Source organism: Halichoerus grypus, chromosome 14, assembly GCF_964656455.1.
Source record: "Halichoerus grypus chromosome 14, mHalGry1.hap1.1, whole genome shotgun sequence".
Taxonomy (NCBI): Eukaryota; Metazoa; Chordata; class Mammalia; order Carnivora; family Phocidae; genus Halichoerus; species Halichoerus grypus.
In genome coordinates, this window is record NC_135725.1 from 89,733,681 (window position 1) to 89,755,436 (window position 21,756).

General features: G+C 55.2%; 1 protein-coding gene across 4 annotated transcripts in view; it reads left to right on the top strand.

The window, feature by feature from the left end:
* Positions 1 to 244: 244 nt before the first annotated feature.
* The window catches only part of NTNG2 (netrin G2), a 67,899-nt gene continuing 46,387 nt past the window's right edge, over positions 245 to 21,756 (top strand). For 3 of the 4 annotated variants that reach the window (XM_036079750.2, XM_036079754.2, XM_036079755.2), the window contains exons 1-3: positions 245 to 433; positions 4,129 to 4,259; positions 4,498 to 5,193. In XM_036079750.2, coding sequence (XP_035935643.1) covers positions 4,981 to 5,193 — 213 coding nt within the window. In that variant the 5' untranslated portion in view covers positions 245 to 433; positions 4,129 to 4,259; positions 4,498 to 4,980. The remainder of the gene's footprint in view (positions 434 to 4,128; positions 4,260 to 4,497; positions 5,194 to 21,756) is intronic. The other variant, XM_036079756.2, reaches the window with a different exon arrangement.

The following is a 21,756-nucleotide window of genomic DNA, read 5'->3' on the forward strand; positions in this document are numbered from 1 at the left end:
CGCGCCTGGGGGGATGCCCCGGCGCCCCGACGAGCAGCCGCGAAGCCCACCCGGGCCGGGGGCTGCCCGGTGCCCGCGCGCCGGTCCTCTCCGAGCCGCCCAGGGGGCCCAAAAAGTTTGCACTTGTTAGAGGCGACCTCCCGCTCGGCCCGGGTCGGGCGATGCGGGCGGCGCGGGCGGCCCCCTCCCCCGGCCCGCGTCTCCGGGACGGCTGCGGGCGGCCCCCCCGGCGGCCGGAGGGCTCCCCAACCCCGATCTGACGGCCGCGGCGGCGGCGGCCACAGCGGCAGCGGGAGCGGCGCGGCGAGGAGCCGCGGCTCGCAGCCCTCCGGCCCGCGCCCCCACCCGGCGCCGGCCAGGGCAGGCGGAGCGCCCGCGGGCGGCGGTCCTCGGCCTCCCGGGTCTGCGCTCCGGGAAGCTGCTCCGAGCCGGGGTAAGGCGGGCGGGGAGAGCCGGCGGGCGCGCGGGGGGGAGAGCGGCTGCAGCTTTGCCAGCCTGGTTTCATTTTTAAAGGGCTTCGGTGACCATGCAAGCTTCCCCGGGGCCCCGGAGCCACTTAAAGCGGCCCAGCAAGGCTCGGATGCAAAAGTTATTCGGTAGCTGCTGTTACTAGCGGAGGGCTGGAGTCGCCCGAGAGGGGTGTGTGAGTGTGCATTTGTGGGAGCATCTTAAAGGAAAAGCTTGTCTTTCCGGCTGGCTTTTTCCTACCAGGGTCTTTTTCCATCGTGTGTGTGAGCGCGCGCGTGTGTGTGTGTGCGCGCGCGCGCGCGCGCGCGTGTGTGTATGTGTGTGTGGTGGGGATAGATGTTGCAAGAATGCGTGCCTGTGTTTGTGAAAAGAAAATTAACCCTTCTCTCGCGCTACTCCTCCACCCCAATTTAATCGCCACCATCGACAGCCCCCCCCGCCCCCCTCTTCCTCGCATCCCCTTTCCATCTCTCCGGGAGATGGGTCTGTGTGAGTTGCACAGAGAAACTCTTGGCCAGCCAGGCTGGAAACTTCTTTCCGTGCGGTGGAGGGGTGGGCTAATGGGGGAGGGCGATGAGCAGGGACCGGCTTGGGGACGTGTGGAGTGGAACCTGGAACAGGGCGGCGCGCAGACTGGGGGAGCAGAGGCAGCGGGAAGGCGGGAAGAGGACCGTGGGCTCGCGGGGTCCGCCCGCTCCGAGTAAGTTGCCCGCCCGGGCGGGGGGCGGCGGAGGCCGGGGCGCTGCTGGAAAGCGGCGCCGGGCAAAAGAAGGCAACTAATTCCCGGGCGCTCTGCTCGGTGTCTTCTCTGAGGGAGGCGGTGCCCACGGAGGGGGATCCTCGGTGCCGGCGGGGCCTTTATTAAAGGCGTGCTTATTAATTGCTGCCGGGGCTTGCAACTCAACTTGGGAAAGACAAAACGCAGCTGCGGGACTGCGGGGCACGCCCCTGTGCGATGCACGCCCCCGTGCAGCCCACCCGAAGCTCGGACTCCACCCCGACCCCTCGGCCCAGCCAGGACCGACCCCCCACCCCCCGCGCCCAGCCGAGGCCTCCTTCTCGCGCCCCACCCCCCAGCCCTCAACTTTCCGGGGCTCCCCGGCCGCCAAGAGGCCGTAGGGGACGCCGGGAGCTGATAGGGCCCCTGTTCCAGGGCTAGGGGGCACCCGGGCCGTGGGTAGCTAAGCTCTAGCGGTGCCCGGAGCACCCCCGGGGACCCGGCCCGGGGTGGAGGGCGGGAAGGTGACGCGGCCGCGGCGGGCTCCCCTTTCCTTCCTAGCCCTCGGGCACCACCCTCTTGAAGGCAGATCTCACTCCGCCCGGCTGCCCCCGATGGGAAGGGAGAGGGAACCTCGGGGTGGGCAGCCCCGGGTACCCCTCCTCCAGTGCCCTCCAGGGGCCCCGCACCCACAGCGCCAAGTTTCCCACGAGGCGAGGGTGCAGCGGGCAACTCCGGGAGGAGCCTGCTCCGAGCCCAGCCAGCTCCGAGAGGCGCTAATTCAATAAGACAGAGAAATCGGAGTTCAGAAATCCTGGTAAAATCTAATTTTCGGGTTTTAATACCCTGGCTATCAGCCCCCCTCGGTTCCTGAGGACTCTTAAAAGAAATAAAGCGCATTGATTCTATTTGTTTCTGGGAGCTGCAGTTTCTTAATAATATCAGGTGAAGATTTATTTTCCAAGGAGAAAACGATCCACCGGGATACAACCTCTTACTCTGAAATTTCCCTGGCTGGCTTCTCCCTGCTTTCCGCCTCGTTATTCCGGAGACTCTTGCTTCTCTCCTCCCTCCTTGTGTGTGTGTGTGTGTGTGTGTGTGTGTGTTGTTTCTTTGTTTTTCTTTTTGGCAGAAGCCGACTGTAATATTCGCTTGCTGAGCTCACAATTCTCCCTATAATACCAGCAACGCCCGGTTGACTGACTAGTTGTAAACACATTTGTTACCCCGTCCCCAGCAGATTGGGTTGTTGTTGGCTACCCCCCCAACACCCCATTTTCCAGGGAAGGCGCAGCATTTAAACCAAAAGAACTGCAAAGCAATTAATAGATTTCCGAGTTGCTCCGCACTTCGCTCTCGGTGGCCTCCCGGCCTCCCGGCCTCGCTGCCTCCCCGCGCCAGTGCGGCGGACAGCGCAGTCCAACCCCCAGCAGCCGCTGGTCCTGCAGATGAAGGAAGCCCACAGCCAGCGCCCGGTGTCGCCTCCCGTCAGGAGCTCCCTACCTGTTAGCGAACAGTTGGGAGTCCTCGGCTGGAAGAATTAATTAGGGACCTGCTGTTTTCTGGGCAGCTCGAAGCTTGGGTAGAGGCATCCAAACCTTTGCCGGCAGCGCTATTTTATTTTTACTACATTTTCTCAGGTTGTAAAAATAGTCGCCAGGCGGGTTCTTTCTGAGAGTTTCTAGCAAGGAGCCCATTCAAGGCCAGGCAGGTTCTATAACAGGTTTCTCTTTAAACAGCCAGAGGTGAGCAGTGAAAATGTGGTCCCCCCTCGGCTCCTCATTCATCTCCATCAAGAGCCCTTCAGCCAGAGAAAGGGGGCAGGGGTGGCCTTAATGCAGATTTATGATTCCCCCCACCCGCCCCGACCAAGAGCATGGGGCACTGGCTGGGGGCTTCTTCGGGCAGCGCAGGTGAGGGGCCAGCCCCCTCTGGAATGTCCACCTCCCCGGTTTGTCATTTTTGGCAGCAATGTGTTGTGTCTGGGGGGAGAATGGGTTTCATGGAAACGTGATTAACTCTTCAGGGACTCATCCGTGCACAATGTGGCCCAAGAAGGTGTCAGGTGAGAATCATGCTGAGAAGCAGTTTGGGGATTAAGAGGCAATAATCATAGGTATAATAATCAGAATAATTAATAACGCGGGTGCTTCTTCTGTGACTCATTGCATAACCTTTGCCCTATTGGCTAGTATTTTTGGCCAGGATCCCACACTGGCCGGACTCAGATTCTCCTGGTGATGTATCCAGTGTCCGGGAACACACCACATTACTGGAGTCATGTTTTCTGCAATGTAACATTTGTCTCAGTTATAGCTATTTGGGCTCTTAAATAATTATCAGTAGCTTAAAATAGTAAAGCAATAATCATAATAGTGACTCATTTATAGACACACCCTCCAAAGATGATTGCAAAATTTTGGCCTTGATCAGAAAAATCTAATATGACAAACCATCGTCACTTCTGCGGAAGTCCTCACTGTCCCTAGTTTCTTAGCGTTGAAAATTAAATTGACCATTGCAGAATTTGGGGAGAGATTTATCGGCACCCGGTTCTTACTTGTTGGCCCCCACTTGGATCTGTACCTACCGGTACAGGCTGTCGGCTCCTGTGGTGACAGCTTTGGCATTTTGACTTTTTGGTCACGGTATTTAAAGCCACCACTCAATCTTGACCCCTGAGCACGTCCTGGGAAGTCGGTGACCCCAAGCAGGGGCACTTCTACTGCCCTAACACCCCCAGAAAAGGGGGGGGAAAAGCGAGTCACCTTTTAAATAATGTGCCCAATCTCCAAATGTGCAGCTCTGATATTAATAAAAATAACCCAGTTTTCTCGGGAGACCTTGCTAATGCAGCTTCATCTTTTGCACATTTTGCCAGAGAGCTTTTGTTCTTATACATCTTTATCATTCCCCCCCTTTCTCTTTTTAATTTGTTGCAGGTGTTGTTGCTAATGAGCTCTCTCTCCTCCCCTCTTACAATGAAAGACAAGCCAGCCCCCGGGTACCTGGATGGATTGAGAGCCGAAGTGTCAGAAACTTCATAATAAGTTGCCGATGGCTACCAGCCAAGGTCAGCTGGCCCCCATTAGTGCCTGTCCCCACAAAGCAGAGCCAAATAAGCTTCTCCCCAGTTAAAAACCTCAGTCGCTTTTTTATGTTGCAGTCCAGCCACACAATTGTTGTCACTTTAAGCCCACATGAAAAGAAATCTCTTTTATTGGTCTGAGATGCCAGCCCAGTCCCACAGAGGGAACATGTTTCCAGCTAACACGTACACCTCCTGATTTTATTTTATCTTTACAATGCAGGCTGGAGGGTTGTTTTGCAGTTGTGTTGAGCACATCACACGTTCAGGGCCCTTTAAAGACCTGGATTGATTGGAAGGACAAAAATTAAAAGCAATCTGATCCGACCTCATGCCAGATCCCTGAGGATTTGCTCCCTTTCCCATTTCCATCCACTGTCACAATTTGAGAGCCTGCCTGATTTGATCAGATTCACCTCTGGGAGAGGTGCAATGCCAAGGTTAGGAGGACACGAAGTTATGGGCAACTTTTTGACCTGCCCATCAGCAGTCTGAGAAACGCTGGCTCTGAGTTTTCCGAGTCAGTCTTTGGGAAGAAACAAGTTCCTCGCTCTTTGCATCCCGGCCGTGTTCGAGTCCCTGGGACATCCAGCCACCGCTGCCTGGTAGATGTGGCACTTTCCATGCTGAGGCCGGGAGTCCCGCCTGACCCAGTCGCTGCCTCTCCAGGGCCTGTCTGGGCCACGCCCCTGCGGACGGCTCAGCCATGCTGCACCTGCTCGCACTTCTCCTGCACTGCCTCGCACTGGCCTCTGGGGACTACGACATCTGCAAGTCCTGGGTGACCACCGATGAGGGCCCCACCTGGGAGTTCTACGCCTGCCAGCCCAAGGTGATGCGGCTGAAGGACTACGTCAAGGTGAAGGTGGAGCCCTCAGGCATCACGTGCGGAGACCCCCCTGAGAGATTCTGCTCCCACGTAAGTCAGCACCCCCCCTGCTATTCTGTTTGCTCAGGCCAAGGGGGAGGGGGTCTGGGACAGACGGGTGATGGCTGAGCAGAATGGGAGGACCAGATGCAAGGTTGACTTTCCCGCATCTCGGATTGGGAGCAGATGGCTGTCCCACCTTGGAGAAGTGCCAAAGCAAAGGCCACCCCCAGGGCTCTGTGGTCATGTGATGTCATTCTCTGGGATGGGTACCTTCTTGACCAGCTGACCACCAGATCGTTTTCTCTTGGGAAGACCATGGTAGTGATAGTTCCTGGGCCGGCCGGTGCAGACAAGCCCCGCCTCCGTAGTCAGGAAGTCAGCATCCTGGGCGAGGGAGCAGGGCACTCTTTGCAATGTTGCACTCTGTTCAATCCTTCTGCGGGACCACGTCCTATCCCACCTGATCCAATCCAGCAGACGGTTTTGCCAGGTCAGCGTATGCCACTCACAGAGCTGGAAATCTGCGGGGGGAAGGTCTGATGGATGTGCAGGGGGGATCCATAAGGGTGGAAGGAGAGAGTCAGACCAGGATGGACGGTGTGGCTGGCTCTCTTTTCAACCCCACCCCTATGTGCAGTGACTGCAGCCACTGGCTAAGTAAAGGGGACGGCGGCTGCTCAGGGGTTGTCACTTGAGCCCTTAATTAGAGGAGGATGGGGTCGTAGAGCCATGGACTACTTCAGTAGTCAGTGTTACCAACAACAACAGCGGTCATAATAGCCGGGACCATTCATGGGAGCCCCTTGCGTGTGGGCTAAGAGCTTGCTATGCAAGTCCCCCCGTCAGCTCAGCCAGGCTGATTCTCTGTTGTGTAAAGGAGGAGTTTGGGGGGTGGGCTCTGAACCAGTGGCAGCTCTGGGCCTCTGATCCATCGTCTGTAAAATGGGCATTGCAGGGGCAAGTGAGCTGATTCGCACATGTGAAATGCTGAGGACGGCCTGACACAGAGCCAGTGCCCCACAGATGGTAGCTCTTGTCATTCTTGTACAGATGGACAAACTGAGGCTCAAAGTCCCACCAGGAAGTGGTAAAGCTGTGATTCAGGTGTCTGGCTCCGAAGTCACTGAGCTAAGCTGCCTGCCGAGAGGGGCCTTCCCACTTAGCAGTGCCTTGGACCCCCCACCCCCACCCCGTGCCCGGCAGGAGGCTGGGCCGGGCAGCCAGGCTGCAGGAGCTGATGGGAGGGGCTCATCGTCATCTTTGGGGTGGCTGCTGTCTCCATGTGTCCTTGAGGGAGCCTCTGGGTCTCTGGGCTTATGGCTGGACTGAGCAGGTATCCCCACGGGGCTCCTGAGGACGCCTCAGTCCCATGGGGAGCTGCATTCCTATCACAGAGCAGTCAGCCTGGGAAGGTAGCTTCCCTCTTGGACAGTCAGCAGTCAGTCGTGAGGCTGTCACTGTGGATGGTGGCTGGGCCGAGGGAGCCAGCTGGGGAGGGAGGGAGGGAGGGAAGAAGGCAACACAGGGCTGGGGGGGGTTGCTGGATAGCTCCTGGGGACCACTGCACTGGGGATCCCAGGGCCTCACTGGCTCAGGGATGAGCAAAGGGGTTAGCTCCTGAAGGTCAGGGGCAAAGCCATGTTGCGGGGGAGGGGGGGCGGGGGGGCAGTGGAGCCCAGGTCTGAGCCTGAACATTAGGCTGGCAACCCAGCCCAGTTCATGCAAAGACTTCTCTACACATTCCCTGAACAGTCAACCTCTGCCTCTCATATTAGAGTCTTGACTGTATTCCTTCTCTTAAATATTAATCATTGCCTTAATGTACTGGGGGGAAGGGTGTGGGACAGGGCAGCTAAATCATAATTCATTGGACCAGCTTCTGGTCAAGGGCTTGAGGGGTGGAGATGGCCATCAGATGCAAGTCTGAGGCCCTCTCCTGGCCAAAGCTGGCTCAGGATGCCCTTAGCTCTGGACCTCGGCCCTGCCCCCACCCACTCTCACAGGGAGGACCCAGGGCAGCTGCCAGGGTGGGGTGGTCACCACTCCCCCAATCCTAAGGCTGCCCCACCTGCCCAGGCATGTGTTATTGAGCGCTGGGGTCCGGGAGGAGCTGGGAGCCCTTCTCTCCCGGGAAGACAGGAGGGGAAGAGCAGCGTCTTCAACATCTCCCACATAGGTGGGTCCTCAGTGTCTCCACACCTGTCTGATGGACTTAAATATTTCATTACGGGCTGCCATCCCGCTCTGCCTTTGATTACAAATGTGCGGCCAACAAGAATGGGGACTGTGCCTGGCAGGCGGAGGGAGGCTGGCTTCTGCAGGGAGCAGGGGGTCGCATCCAGATAGATTCAAACCCCTGTGCAGGCTCCCCTGAGCAGGTCCTGTGTGGGTCTCATTTAATCATCTCCAGGATGCTCTGAGGTGGGTGTGTTCTAATCCTGTTTTAGGGATTAGACAGTGTTGCCTAAATCCTGCCAAGGTCACTCAGTTTCAAAGGCAGTTGAGGGGGGGCGGGCAACTTATCTGCAGCCAGAGCCTGTGCTTATTCACCAGGTGGCTCGGCCTCCCCTCTCTGAGCTTCAGTTCCCTCCCCTGTAAAGGCTAATACCGTCCGCGGGGCACAGGGCTGGCGGGGGAGCGACCTGGCCCAGTAGGTGCTCAATGTGCAGTAGGTGTTATGAGCTTATTATTATTGTTAGGACGCCCTCAGCTGTGCCCCTGGCTTTTCTTCTTTGCCTCTGTCCAGCCTGGAGGACGCCACGCCCTGTATTTCTGGTCTCTGGGCAGCTGGCCTACGCTGGGTGGTCAGGGAGCTCGGACTCCTGCAGGCATGGTCGGCGGTGTGAACCACCAGGGGGCGCCCTAATGGTACCCGTTAGCCGGGCCAGTGCCCAGGGGGTCCCTGTGGCCACTGCTGGACCTGTCCCCACATCCAGCCAACGGGTGTGTGAGTCCTGGAGCACCCCCAGGGTGCAAGGGGGGCCACGAGGCAGCCACCATTTTCGGGGTTCAGGGTGCAGACCCTCCCTCCCGCCAGGCTTCCCGTCCTTCCGCAAGGCCACCTGAGAACTGAATTGTAAATTCCAGCCTGGCGAGGAAGGGGAGGGGGGAGAAGACCAAGATAAATGAATAAATAAAAACCTATCGGCTCTAAATGCACAATGAGAATTAATAGGGATGAGCTCTCAACCAAGGATCCGAGGGCAAGGGCAAAATTTCAATGAGGACTGCAGGAGAGGACAGGCAGCCCTCCACCCTCCATTCTGGGCCAGCGGGAGAGGGCCAGCCTGGCCACGCTGCAGGGCCCAGGGGGCGGGGGAGGTGGTACCCAAAGAGGCTTCTCAACCCTTGTGCTGTTGGGTATGGGGAGCAGCCCCACAGTGCGCCCCAAAACACTCTCCTTGTGCCTCTGGAGACAAAAGCTAACGCTTGAGTCTCAGGAGAGAGATGGTGAGGAAGCGGGGAGGTGGGGAAGAGCAAGGGGGTGGGGTGCTGGCCACAGACCAGGCGGGTAGTGTTTAAAGCGATCCTACAGGTCCCCACTTGCTACCTAAAATGTAGTCCTTGGACTCACCTTGTTAAAAATGCAGAATCCCAGGCCCAGCCCCAGACTGCTGAGTCAGAAACTGCATTTTAACAAGAGATCCAGGTGATTCAGAGGCATGCAGGGTATGGTCTGAGAAACGGCTGCCCTATGTAATTGCTTGGTGGTGGGTGCAACCCGTGGCTGATGTTCCCGGGGGATCTTTGTGGGTTATGTGGTGAGTCCCTGTGGAAGGAGATGTTGAGGAGCAGGAGGCCCGGGAGTGAGGAGTGGAGCTGGGAGCTGATGTCCCTGAGACCCTCTGGAAGCTTCCACAGAGAAGCTGTGGGTATCCTGTCTAGAAAACACAGACCTGGGGTCTGAGGACCCAAGCCCCCATCCCAGCTCTGCCATTCTCAGGCAGGGTGATCTGGGGCAAGTCATTTAGATTCTCTGAACCTCAGGTTCCTCATCTGTAACTGGGGGGGTGACTTGCCCGCCCCACCAGCTTCCTGGGAGAAGGAAATGCTTCTCTCAGAATATGTACAAGTGCTTGAAGAGAGTGAGTTCTGTTCTAGCGTCAGGCTTTGATATGATCATTAATCCAATCTTGATCCTCTTGATTTTGAAATAGATGAACATTAAACTTTTTATCCAAGACTTTACATGCACAGGAGTCTTGGTCTTGGGCTTGACAGGGAAATCAAGAAAAGGCCATGAAGGTGTGTCTTTGAGCACCCTTCCTCCTCAGCACCTGCTTTACCTTCTCTGTGCCTCAGTTTACCTAAATGCAGAGCACATGGCCCTATCTCCCCGCCCAAGGGGACAGTTGGGCTGATTAAGACAGATGGCAAGTGGATCCTTGAGTCCTCGAGCCCCTCCTCACCGTGACATTGAACACCATATGTAGAATCAAGGTCATGGATGTCCCGCCTTCTGCCTGACCTCAATGTTCACGAAATGTTCCCACCAAAGAGTGCCAAGCTGATGGCCCACTGGCTCAGGCCTCGTTCCCCCTCTGTGTTCCTGGCCCCCAAACCCGAAGGGGAGAGCATGCAGAACACCTCACCCCCGCCCCCTCCTCTCCTCAAAGAGAGAGCACGGCAGATGTTACCAACATACACTACTAACAAGGCGTGGGGAGACAGAGCTGATGAGGTGGGAACCCCGGAGGGATGCAGGCCCATCACTCCGGCTGACCCTGTGTGCTCCAGCCTGCCACGCTTCTCACCTCGCCCTTGCCTGGGCCACCTCCTCTACCCGGAATGTCTTCCCTTCCTTCCTTCATTTCCAAGGCTTCCACATTTACCTGGAAAACCCCAGCTCAGTTTTCAAGGTTCAGGTTGGACCCCACCTCCTCCAGGAGGCTCTCTCTGATTCCTTAACCCAGGTGGGTAGAAAGGCCCCCATCTGGTCACATCCCTGTCATTGTGCTCACTGACATTGGCCTAGTGGTTTAGGGCTCGGGTCCTAGGGGCAGAGAGATAGAGGTTAGAACCTTGTGCTGTGTGACCTTTGGCATGAGGCTTAACCTCTCTGAGCCTTATTTCCTCCAATTGCTGCTATTAAAGGATACACAATCACGACTGTCATGAGCACAGCGCCTGGCATATGACAGATACTCATTCATGTGGGCTGTTGTGCTCCTGGTGTTTGCTTTTGCCTTGGACTGTGAGCTCCCCAGAAGTAGGGCTGTCTCATCTTTCCGTCCCCAGCACCTCCCTCTTGGCTCAGTCAGTGTGAGGTAAGTGTTTAATGAACAAATGGTTGGGCCAGTGGAAGGTCGGTGTGATCCGGGAAGACTTCTCAGAGGAGGAGAGATTAGAACTGAATCTTACAGGAAGAACTAGGGTTTCGATCAGGGCAGAGGAAGCAACTAAATCTCCTGCGTGTCTCCATCGGAGCCCCTGGTTCGTGGGATTTGCGATCGGATAATACCAGGAGGTCTGCACGGCTCTGTTCTTAAGTAGGAAGCAACTTTAGAACCTGAGCTTCACCCAACCCTTAGTTAAGGCGGCTCATTCTGTTGAAATGCCTGAGGCAGGGCCCAGCTCAGGACAAGAATAGTTCCATGCATGACATCTTGTTGCACAGTGAAGTCTCCTTCCTGGGGAGCAGTTGAGTGACAGGCCCGGGGCAGCGCTGCTGGGAGGTCAGCACCCACATGCGTGAGATCCTTGCCCCTTACTTTTCTTAAGGGAATGGCTTTGGGTCCAGACACCCCATGGAGGGTGGGCACGGTGCAACTGGAGTGCAGTGGGGAGGGGAAAGGGCCTGGAGGGGACAGCTTTCCAAAGAGTGTCAGAAGATCTAGAACTTTCCAGCGTACACATCCCTGCCTTCCCCAAGCTCATCTTCCTCTTCCATCTCTACACTCTCCAGCCTTGGTTTTTAATATATTTTCATGTTTCTCCTGCGTTGCATGTATTATCACCAGCTGCCTCAAACCCCTGTGCGGGGAGGAAGGGGATGGACAGATGGACAGACAGACAGACGGGCAGGCTACCCCCGCTGTGGATGAGAACTTGGGATCCGGGAAGGGGCAAATGCGAGCTGCAGTTATCCCGTCCCTCTGGGTTGTGAGACTTTGGCTAAGTCCCCGGTGCTACGAGGCTCGATTTTCTCATCTGAACATTGGGATGGCAGCAACCACAGGCTCAGAGGAAGGCTGACGGATGAGATGAGACAAGCCTCAGAGAGCCCTCAGCTGGGTGCCTGGCACAGAATGAATGTTCCAAAAAAAGGGATTTTCTTTTTCCATCCCAGAACTTAGCTGGAGAGACAAAAGGAGTGACAGTAGAGCGTAACAGACAGAAGATGATGCTGTCGACCAGGCAAGGAATGGGAGGTAGAGTCCGCGTGCACTGTGGGAGTTCAGAGATGGGGGGCCCGGGTCTGGGGTGAAGGGTCGGAGGGATTCAGAGGAGTGACGGCTCGCTCGGAGGGAATGGCATGTACAAGGTCATGGGGTGGGGGGTGCAGGGAACATGAGGGGGGAGCGCATGGATGCCAGGGAGGGGACAAGCCATGCGACCTCCTCCTCCCATGTAACCCCCCGCCCCCTGTAAGCCTATGGGCGGGGTGTTTACTGTACCATCAGGCAGATGAATAGAGACACCAAGGCTTCCCTAGGTCCACTCAGGGGTGGAGCTGGGATTCACCCTTCTTCTGTCTGGCTCTTAATGTTGGGAGGAGGGGGTGTCAGGCCAAGGATGTGGTGGGGGGGAGGGGAGGAGGGGAACAGTGGGCAGGCAGAGGCCCGAGGGAGCCCCTGAGCCCAGGGGCCGGAACAGAGCATGGCAGGCTCAAAGGAGCGGGGCCCCTCGCCGCCCGGCCCTGGCCACCCCAGGACCGGGGCCCAGGGTGTAGAGTCCCATTCCCATCCCACGGCCCCCGTGGCCCAGGCTCCCCGGCCTCAGACCTGGCCAGGGTCCATCTGGCCCACGACGCGCGCGGGGCACCAAGTGCCGAGGAAACTAGGAAGCGGCAGATGATGCGGAAACTGGTTCTGCTCGGCTTCACTTTGCAGGTTCTGATCTGTTTTTCTTCAGCAGCAGATTTGCTTAAATATATGAAAATGTGTTTCTAATTCCCTGAGCACACACCAACTGCTGGCGGGGAGGGGAGGGCAGCGTGTGAGAGCAGGACGAGCACAAGAGGGGAGCCGGGCGGTACCGGGTTCTGGCAAAGTCTCCTTGCTGCTGGTACATCAGGTCAAGCCCCTTAGCCTCAGTTTCCCCCACTGTGCCAAGATGTGGTGTGCGTAGATTCACCAGCGCTCCTGGAGGATGGCCAAGTAGATTCTGGGAGTTTGGAGAAATCTAGGCTAGGGTTCAGCTTTGGTCACAGACAGACAAAATGGGGGATCCCAGCGCAGATAGAGGGGTTCTGAGTGCTGAGCACAGCGCTAGACATTTTTTTTTCAAGTTCAAACTCCTTTATTGTAGTATTCTCACAAACGAATATCAAAACAAAGAAAAATAAAGCTAAGCACTAAAAATATAACAGTACATCACATAATTTCCCTCTGGTTTTCTAAATTCTTTTTTTTTAGTTGAGATATAATTAATGTATAACACTGTATTCGTTTTAGGTGTACAACATAACAATTTTATATATGTAGATATTACAAAATGATCACCACAATAAACTTAGTTAACATCCATCACTGCACACGGTTAAAGGATTTTTTTTTCTTTTGATGAGGCCATTTTTAAAAGAATTTAAAACTCTTTTAAAATTGAGGTGAAATTCACATGACATGAAATGAACCATTAACATCTTTTATTGCAGTAAAATATATAGACCATAAAATTTGCCTTTTTAACTGTTTTTAAGGATACAGTTTCATAGCATTTAGTACACTCAAATTGTTGTATGACCACCGCTTCTATGTAGTTCTGAGACATTTTTAATTACCCCAAAAGGAAATCCCCGTCTCCATTAGCTCTCACTCCCCAGGCCCTGGGGACCACTAGTCAGCTTCCTGTCTCTATGGATTTGCCTATCCTCGACCCTTCTTGCAAATGGAATCATACGACATGTGACTTTTTGTGCCTGGCTTCTTTCACTTAGCAGTACGTTCTCGAGGTTCGTCATGTTGTGGCAGGTGTCAGTATTTCATTCCATTTTTAAGGCTGAATAAGATTCCGTTGTATGGATAGACCACATTTTATGCATTCGTGCAGCAGTTGATGGACATCTGGGTTGCTTTTACTTTGGGGCTGTTACGGATAATGCTGCCGTGTCCATTTGTGTACACTTTTTGTGTGGACATTGCTCTGCGGCATATACCTAGGAGTGGAATTGCTGGGTCGTATGGTAATTCCATATTTAAGTTTTTGAGGAACGCCAAACTGTTGTTCACATCAGCCAGACCGCTTTCCACTCCCACCAGCACGGGACAAGGTTCCAATTTCTCCACATCCTCACCAGCACTGCGTATTTCCCATTTTTGTTTTTTATTATTATGGCCAACCTAGTGCGTGTGAAGCGACATCTCATATGGTTCTGATTTGTCTTTCTCTAGTGACTAATGATGCTGGGCATCCTGGGCTTATTGACCACTTGTGTATCTTCTGCGGAGAAATATGTATTCATGTCTTTTGCCCATTTTTTTCACGGGGTTGTCTTTTTGTTGTTGATTTGTACATGTCCTTTATGTATGCTAGGTGCTAGATCCTTATCAGATACATGATTTGCAAATATTTCCCCCACTCGGCGGTTAGTCTTTTCACTCTCTTGATTGTGTCCTTTAATGCACAACATTTTTTTTTTATTTTAGTGAAATCTAATTGATCTATTTTTTTTCCTTTTGTTGCTCGTGCTTTGGATGTCATATCAAGAGAAACCATTGCTAAATCCAAGGTCGTGAATGTTTACCCTCATGTGTTCTTCTAAGACTTTTGTAGTTTTTGCTCTCATGTCTAGATCTTTGATCCATTTTGGTATATGGTGTAAAATAAGCATCCGGCTTCCTTCTTTTGCACGAGGATAGCTAGTTCTCCCAGCACCATTTGTTGGCGAGACTCTTCTTTCTCCATTAAATGTTCTTGTCATCCTTGTGGACAATCCACTGACCGTCGATGGAGGGTTGACGTCTGGGCTCTCCATCTTTTCCCTGGAAACACAGCATCCCGTGCACAGTGTCTCCTTGGGCCCTCCCAAATACCCTACAGGGTAAAAACTACTTTCCCCATTTTACAGATGAGGAAGCTGGGACCCCAGGGCTAAGTGGAGAGTCTGGGCTTGAACTCAGATCACAGGCATTTAATGTGATGCCGTGGTGAAGCCTGAGGAGGGGGAGCCCAAATGCTCACGCCCTCTCTCTCCCTTTCTCTCCCCTCCCTCTTTTCCTCCTCCGTGTCTCCTTTTTTCCTGACCTAGCTTTTAGGCTGAGATGTTAGCTTTGATGATCAGAGGAGGGTAACTGGGGAGGGCTGCCCAACCTGTGACTTCTCTCCGGTCTCGGAGTGTCTCCTCTCCAGCTCCCGCTGCGCCCCCTCCCCGACCTGCTCAGCAGGGCCCTGGAGCCTGGGTCTCATTTTGTCCCACCACAGACATGGGCTGCTAATTATCCTTTGTCTCAAGTAGGGAGTGCAGTTTGGAAGGGGTCTTAGAGATTAGAGGAACCTCAATACCTATGAAGTACCTCATTCCACCTATTCCCATGGGACTAATGGTTCAGGGAAAAGAGGGCTCCTTGGACTGGGCTGCTGGTGTCCCTCTGCCCCCGACCCGGGACCCTGAGCCCCCCACCCCCAGGCAGTCCTAGGGCTCCTGTGAACATGAGGGAAAACTGAGGCCCCACAGGATGGAGTGACTTCCTTGGGCCCTTAGGGAGGGACGGCAGACCCAAGAGTCTCAACTGTAGGTCCTGGGCTTTCCTGAAAGAGGGGACTGGAGCCCTGGGGACATGAGGCGTTCCACACCAGGTCTCTGTCTATGCATTCATGCCCGGGATTTGACCTCACATGATGGCATTTGGTGGGGAACGTGGGATGCCTGCCTGAAAGCCACCTGCCGCCAGTGGGGTGCCCGGGCTGCCCCTTCAGTGTAGATGTGACGTAAGGTTACAACATTTGCTTTCTGGCCCCCTTGGGTGAGCCCCTGGTGATGGGGCTGCGCTCAGAGCTGGCTCTCCATGGCCCAGAGGGCGCCAAGGTCCCCATCCCAGCCTACCCGCAAGCGGCAGCGCTCCAAGTTGTGGCGGCACCAGGAGAGGTGGACAGGAAGGGGCCCCAGGATCTCAAGGTGTGGCTGTGCAGGGGTCACCTCCTTTAGAGAAATGCAACCTATCTCTCCCTGCAGAAATTTTGCACATCTGATCTGCCCTCCACACCTAAACCTGGGGACACTCTAGAGCTGCTCCCCCCGCCCCATAAAGGGACTCAGCCCATCATCAACGATCTGGCATCCTTGTCCCCCAGCCATTTGCCCGGGGTGCTGTGGGACCATTTGGACCCCTCAGTGTCTCATTCCAGTTCCCTCCTTCTGCCCGTGTCATTTGTCCACTTGACTCCAAGTGTCGACCAGGGAAATAAAAAGAAATGAAACACGACCAGGACATTTCCCCTCGGTCGTAACGGAGTCTGTTGTTGGGCAAAGGTGAGAAGGAGGCCAGTGGGAGATGCAGCCCGTGCGTAACCCTCAAGCTCCCTCCTTCTGCTCCAGCCCACGTGGATGGTGGTGCCCTTTTGGGGTTCTTGGGGTGTCCCCTCCCTCTGGGAATCAAGAGACAGCCAAAGGCAGGTGACAGTAGAAGGAGAAGCCAGCTGGCCAAAGGGCACACTGTCCCTGTCCCCGCTCCAGGCCATCTAAAACCCTCACCGACAGCTCTGGGGCAGGCACTGGGCTGGTTCTGGGCTCCCGGGGCCTGGACTCCCCACTGGACTGGCTTCCGGGAGCTGGGTGACCTCAAGGCAAGTCTCGAGTAGAGATTTCCTGCCTGCATGCTCACCCTCAGAACCCCACTGCCTCCCCTGGTTCTGTTTCTAGCCTTTGGGACTTTTAAACTTGGAGAGGGAGTCAGAGAGGGGAAGGGAGAGGGAGAGATAGGGGAAAAACCAGTAATGTCCCAGGCACCCAGGAGGACCCAGAGGGGACAAGCAAAGCCGGAGACCAACCCATATCTCAGCAGCAAAACCCCAGAGCAGGGGCTCCTGCCTTTGGGGATTCATGGTGCTCTTTCAGGAACAACACACACACACACACACACACACACACACACACACACACGGTTGCAAACACGTGGGGCTTCCCAGACCACCCTGAGTCCGCCCATGGACCCCTGTGGTCCCTCTGGGGGGCCTTACACTCAGGAAAATCAATGTTTGTCTTCTTGTAACTGAATGGTCCTATTATCTGAGGATTTTCTTGATTTTACCTCTTTCTCCTCAGAGGACCAGTAGCTTATATTTATTGAGCGCCTCCTGTATACCAAGCACTCGACCTAAACAAGCTCATTGAACCCTCACAGAAGACTTCTGGTAGATCCTATATTTATACCCTTGAATACAAGGAACCCGAGGTTCAGAGAGGTTAAGGCACTTTCCCAAAGTCACACAGCATTGAAATAGAGGAGCGTGGCACCTCTACCTTGGGCTGCCTGGCCCCAGCACTTAGCTGCTAACCAGGCCGTTTGCAGCTGATGTGAGGCACTCTGAGTAGCTTAGAAAGTGCCTGAAGGATTGAGTTGGTTGTCATCTGTGTGTGTGTGCACACGTGCGTGCCTGTGGCCCTCTGCGTTGGGTGAGCATACTGTCCCTGTCAGCCTCTCCCCCGCCCAGCACACCCTGTCAACCCGAGGAAGGAGGGCTGGGGAGCAGTGAGTGATGGTGGCGGGTACCAGCCCCCCCCCTTTGAGACATGGCGGAGTCTGCTAATCCACTTATTTGATAATTCACTTATATCATGTCTATTTGGCAGCGGGCACGCTCCCACGCACCAGCTCTGGGGAAGGCGAGATGGCTTTGCCTGGAGGAAGCTGAGCTGTTTTTCTGGGGAAGGAGTGGGAAAAGAAATACACCCAACAATGGACAGTAATGGACCTAAAAATAGAGGGGGGAGGGAGCTGTGGGGAGGGGGAGTGTGGCGGCTGCCTTCCACCGGGCCTGTCTGCCTGGCACGGGCAGCCCACCCCTTCCCACCCGGGTTCCCCAAATGTCTGGCAGCCTCTCAGCCTGGGGGACAGGCACAGAGAGGGGAGGGGTAGGAAGGAGGGGTAGGGGGGCCAGGTGCCACTCCCAGATGCAGAATTGTCCCACGGCAGGGTCCTCGGGGCACTGGCCCCAACCTGGGCTGCACGCTGGAACCTCCTGGGCAGCTGAACCGGCCTGAGAGCCGGGACCCACCCCGAGGGTGTGATGCAGCCGGTCCAGGGTGCCCCCAGACGAGGCTAACCTGAGAACCGCTGTAAGCGGTACCTCCACATCGGGGAAGGGGGTTCCGACTTTGTGCCTGTCTCCTCCATCCGTCCTATCTCCTCACCCCTGGGCGACCTTCTGGAAGGCTCTGAACCCAGGTGGGCCGCTGGGAATCGGGGAGTGGAAAAGGCAGGGGCCAGGAGCTGTGCAGACTCGGGGGTCTGCCAGGGCCCCGGCTCTCAGCAGGCTGCAAGGTAGAAACTGTGCGCTCCCCGCCCCGCCAGCCACCACACCGTCTCTGGGGCGCACCTGGGCACTGGGGCTCAGCCAAGCTCCCCAGGTGCTCCCGGGCCCAGCCGAGTGTGAGAACCACCATTGCAGTCTTTCCTAGGACTGCACTGGATCCCTTCCAGCCTGAAGTGTCTTGCCATCTTTTAAATTCAAAGGCCAGAGGGGAGAGAGTTCGTTCTCAGAACCGGTCCTTTTGCCTGAGCCCCAGGCATGCCATCCTTGCTCCGGCCTTGGGTGTGGGGCGGGGGGTGGGCCGAGGGGTGCCAACTCTCCCCTCCGTGTCCCTCACCCTTTGTTCCCAGGTTCTTAACCCATCTTCCTGGAGGAAGGCTGGCTGGCCAGAGTCAGGGCCTTCCAGCAGCTGCTAAATGTCAAGACGGCTGCTGGCTCCAGGCCGCCCCTTTGCCCTTATCCCCCACGCTCCCCACCAGGCCCCTGCCCTGCCAGCTGCATTAACTCATCTCTCCCTGTGCAAATTCTGCACAACCAGTCTGGCCTTCGTTTGGCCTCGTTGCGTAGGGCACTCCTCTCACAGCCCGGTTAAATCTTCCTAAACCTGTCCATACCTCGCCCACCCATCTTGCCGGCCTGCCCTTCTGAAATCCCACCTCCCCGAGGAAGGCTTCCTGACCATCCCAGCCAGTTCCCATCCAGGCTTGTCATCTGGGCCATTTGTGGGGACCAAGCCATGGGTGGCTTTTCTGGGGTCACCGCAGAGGGCTCAATGCTCTCGTAAGGGGTCAAAGTGCCTGGGTGACCGGAAGTGTGACCTTGAGTCAGTGCCTGGCCTCTGGGGGCCTCAGGTCCCTCCTCACCTGTGGGGGTGATGGTGATAGCGGGGCTCATGTCATAGAATCGGTGCCCTTCTTTGGATCAACTGTACCAGGCTCCCGAACCTGGCCGGGCATCTGAGTCCCTGCAGCCAGGTTTGGTTGGTTGGCTGGTTTGCTTTCAATCCAGTGCTCGCTTAGGCAGCACATATGCTTTCAATCCGGAGCAGAATCTCTGGCCTTAGGGCCGGGGAATATTTGCATACCCTCCCCTTCCAGGAATTCTGATGAGCAGCCAGGTCTGATCGCTGCTTCCCCACGACCACTTTGCACACAGAGGACCTTCAGAAATAGTGGATGAAGAAGTGAATAAGTAGATGAATGAAACCTTGCGGACTCAGCCCTGCCACTCCCACCCCCACCAAAGGATTCCTGCACAGAGTGGTGCACCTGTCCAGGGGTATGCCCAGCTGTGTCTGGGTGGAGAAGGCCCAGGAGTCCTTCCTCTCTCCTCTGCCCCACCGCTTCTTAACTCCTTGGAGACCAGAAGGGAGAAACCCTTGACCATCTCGGCTTGTGGCTGTTGGCACAGGCCGTCGCCATGCGTCCCCATCCGTCTGGGTGCTGTGTGCACCCCCAAGGCTTCCTATCGAGTTTGGGGGACCCAGACAGGGGACCTGCCGAGGAGGGGGAGTCACTCTGCAAACCTTAATTAAGCTCCTTGCAGGTACCCGGCTCCACCTTTGGGGAGCACATATTAACCCCAGAAGTTGCTAAGGAAAACTGACTGAGTGCTCATCTCTGGGGCGGGAGGGTGAGGTGGCAGTGGTCAGGAACAGATGGCCAAGCAGACATTGCATGGGGTGGGTGGAGGGGAGGAGCTCCAGATGGGGGCTGCCCCATCCTGAAAGCCCCAGGCAGGGCAGGGGCATCAAGAGAGGAAGCAGACTCGAGATGTCTAACGAGGCAGGAAAATGACTTCAATGGGATCATAAAATAGTTCGTAAAGACATCTATGGTGTGAAAATCCCTTCCATCGCCCCTAAACCAGGGAATGCTGATATAACGAGAGGCGGGATAGCATGCTAGGCTGCCCACCGAGCACCTCATTTGCAGCTTCTAACCCCAGTTCTGCCTTTTGCTCACCAAAGTGACATTGGCCGCGTTGCCTACCTATCCTTGCCCCCGTTCATCATCGGAAAAACAAAATTCGGAGTTGTGCCTTAGCTCACAGGATTGTCATGGATAGAGAAAATGAAATTTAGCAGGAAAAATCAGGATCTCAATGTCTGGTGCCAATAAAAATACTCAATGTGGAAGTTGAAGAAAGAAAAATAGAAACAAGGCAAGGAGGGGCATGGGAAGGTGGGGGGCAGTTTGGGTTTGGACTTTATCTCTCGGAAGGGGCAGCCTCTGGGGCTCGGCAGGGGAGCTGAAAGGGCAGGTGTTACTGGTGGTTTATAAAGAGCATCTGGGGGGGTGGGGGGCGGGCAGGGCAAAGGTTAGGGGAGGGGCTGCAGGATCAGGCTTCAACCTCACTCCTCTTGGACCCTCCCCTTTCAATGGGTGCTCTGCCCTCCCCCCAGCCCCGGACCTCTTTAGGGACCACCATGGCCCCACTGTTCTGCTCTTCAGCGGGGAAGCCTAGGGCTGCTGAGAGGAGGAGGGGGCCACTGGACGCCCTGCCCTCCACCCGCACCCCAGCATTTAAATCCTCTATGCCAATTTTTTTTTCCTCCGTGATAAAATATTCATGTCAGCAGAGCAGGCCCTCTTTGGGAAGGCTGCATGTGTCTAGCTTAGGCTTTGCACAAGCTTTTAAAGAGCAGAACGCTTTTCCTACTCTCTAAGCATTTTCTGAGTCCTGAATCAATAATGCACTTTACTGGGCTTCTCTGGATGCAGCTTTTCTTCCTCCCTGCACCCTGCCCCCACCCTGCCCAGTCTCTCTCTCTCTCTCCCCCTTTCTCTCTCTCCTTCTTTCTTTCGTCCTCCCATCCCCCTTCTTTACTTTTCTTTACTTTTTAAAGAGGTATTAAATGCAAGTGTCGGGCTGTTTGGGTGGCGGGCCGCGGGTGGGGAGTGGGGTACACCGAAGGGGAGAGCAGAGAGCAGCCCGGCAGTTGCCAGGCAGGCAGTCCTAGGCGGAACAGGTTTCATCTGTGCGCAGGAGGGGGTGAGGAGGAGCGGCTGAGCCTTCCGCTGGCCCTGGTGGGGAAGGGTTTGAGCTCCTGACATGGGGGAGGAGGAGAGCTTGGGCGAATCTGGCTTCTCTCAGTTCTTTTTCAAATCAATTAGAAAATGTTTACAGCAAAACCAGAGGAAACAGGACCAACACGTAAAAGAAAGGGGGCCTGGAGCAAAGAAAATACATGGAGCATGAGCCAAAATATATTGCCAAACTTTCTAGGGAGAGAGCAGTCTAGTTTGGCCTTTCTGTTTATAGTAATGAGTTCCCTGTCACTGGGGGTGTGCAAATGTCAGGGGAGCCATTCCTTGTCTGAGACAGATGCCTACGTGTGTCTGGTCAGTTATGTGCTGCCAGGTGAGGGGCTGGGGTGCAGAAGTCGCCCTTGGGGGTGGGCCACACAGATCAGCCCAGGCTCTCTGCAGCTGGGATAGAACTTCCCACTTCAAACATTCCTAGAAATCTGGCTGTGGGAAGAATCCACACATGCCCAGGGCAAAACAGAATGTATCGTTTTTTCTAATGTTTTTTTAAACAGTGCAGCCGTTCCCCCCCACCCCCATGGTTTCAGTTACCCACAGTCAACCAAGGTCTGGAAGTAGATGATCCTCCTGGCATGTCGTGAGAAGGTCAATAGCAGCCTACGGCTTCGCCCCATGCCCATGTCACGCCCTCACTCCATCCCAACACACGGGCATTTTACTATCTCATGTCACACGAGGGGTGAGTGCAGCACGGGAAGGTAGGTGGAGAGAGGGAGACCAAGTTCACGGCACTTTCGTTACAGTATTTGGCTATGATAGTTCTATTTTATGAGTCATCATCGTTAACCTCTTACGGTGCCTAATTTATAAATTAAACTTTATCATAGGTATGTACATATAGGAAAAAAACGGTATATATAGGACTTGGTTTCAGGCATCCCCTGGGGGTGTTGGAAAGTATCCCTTGTGCATAAAGGGGGGAGACTACTAT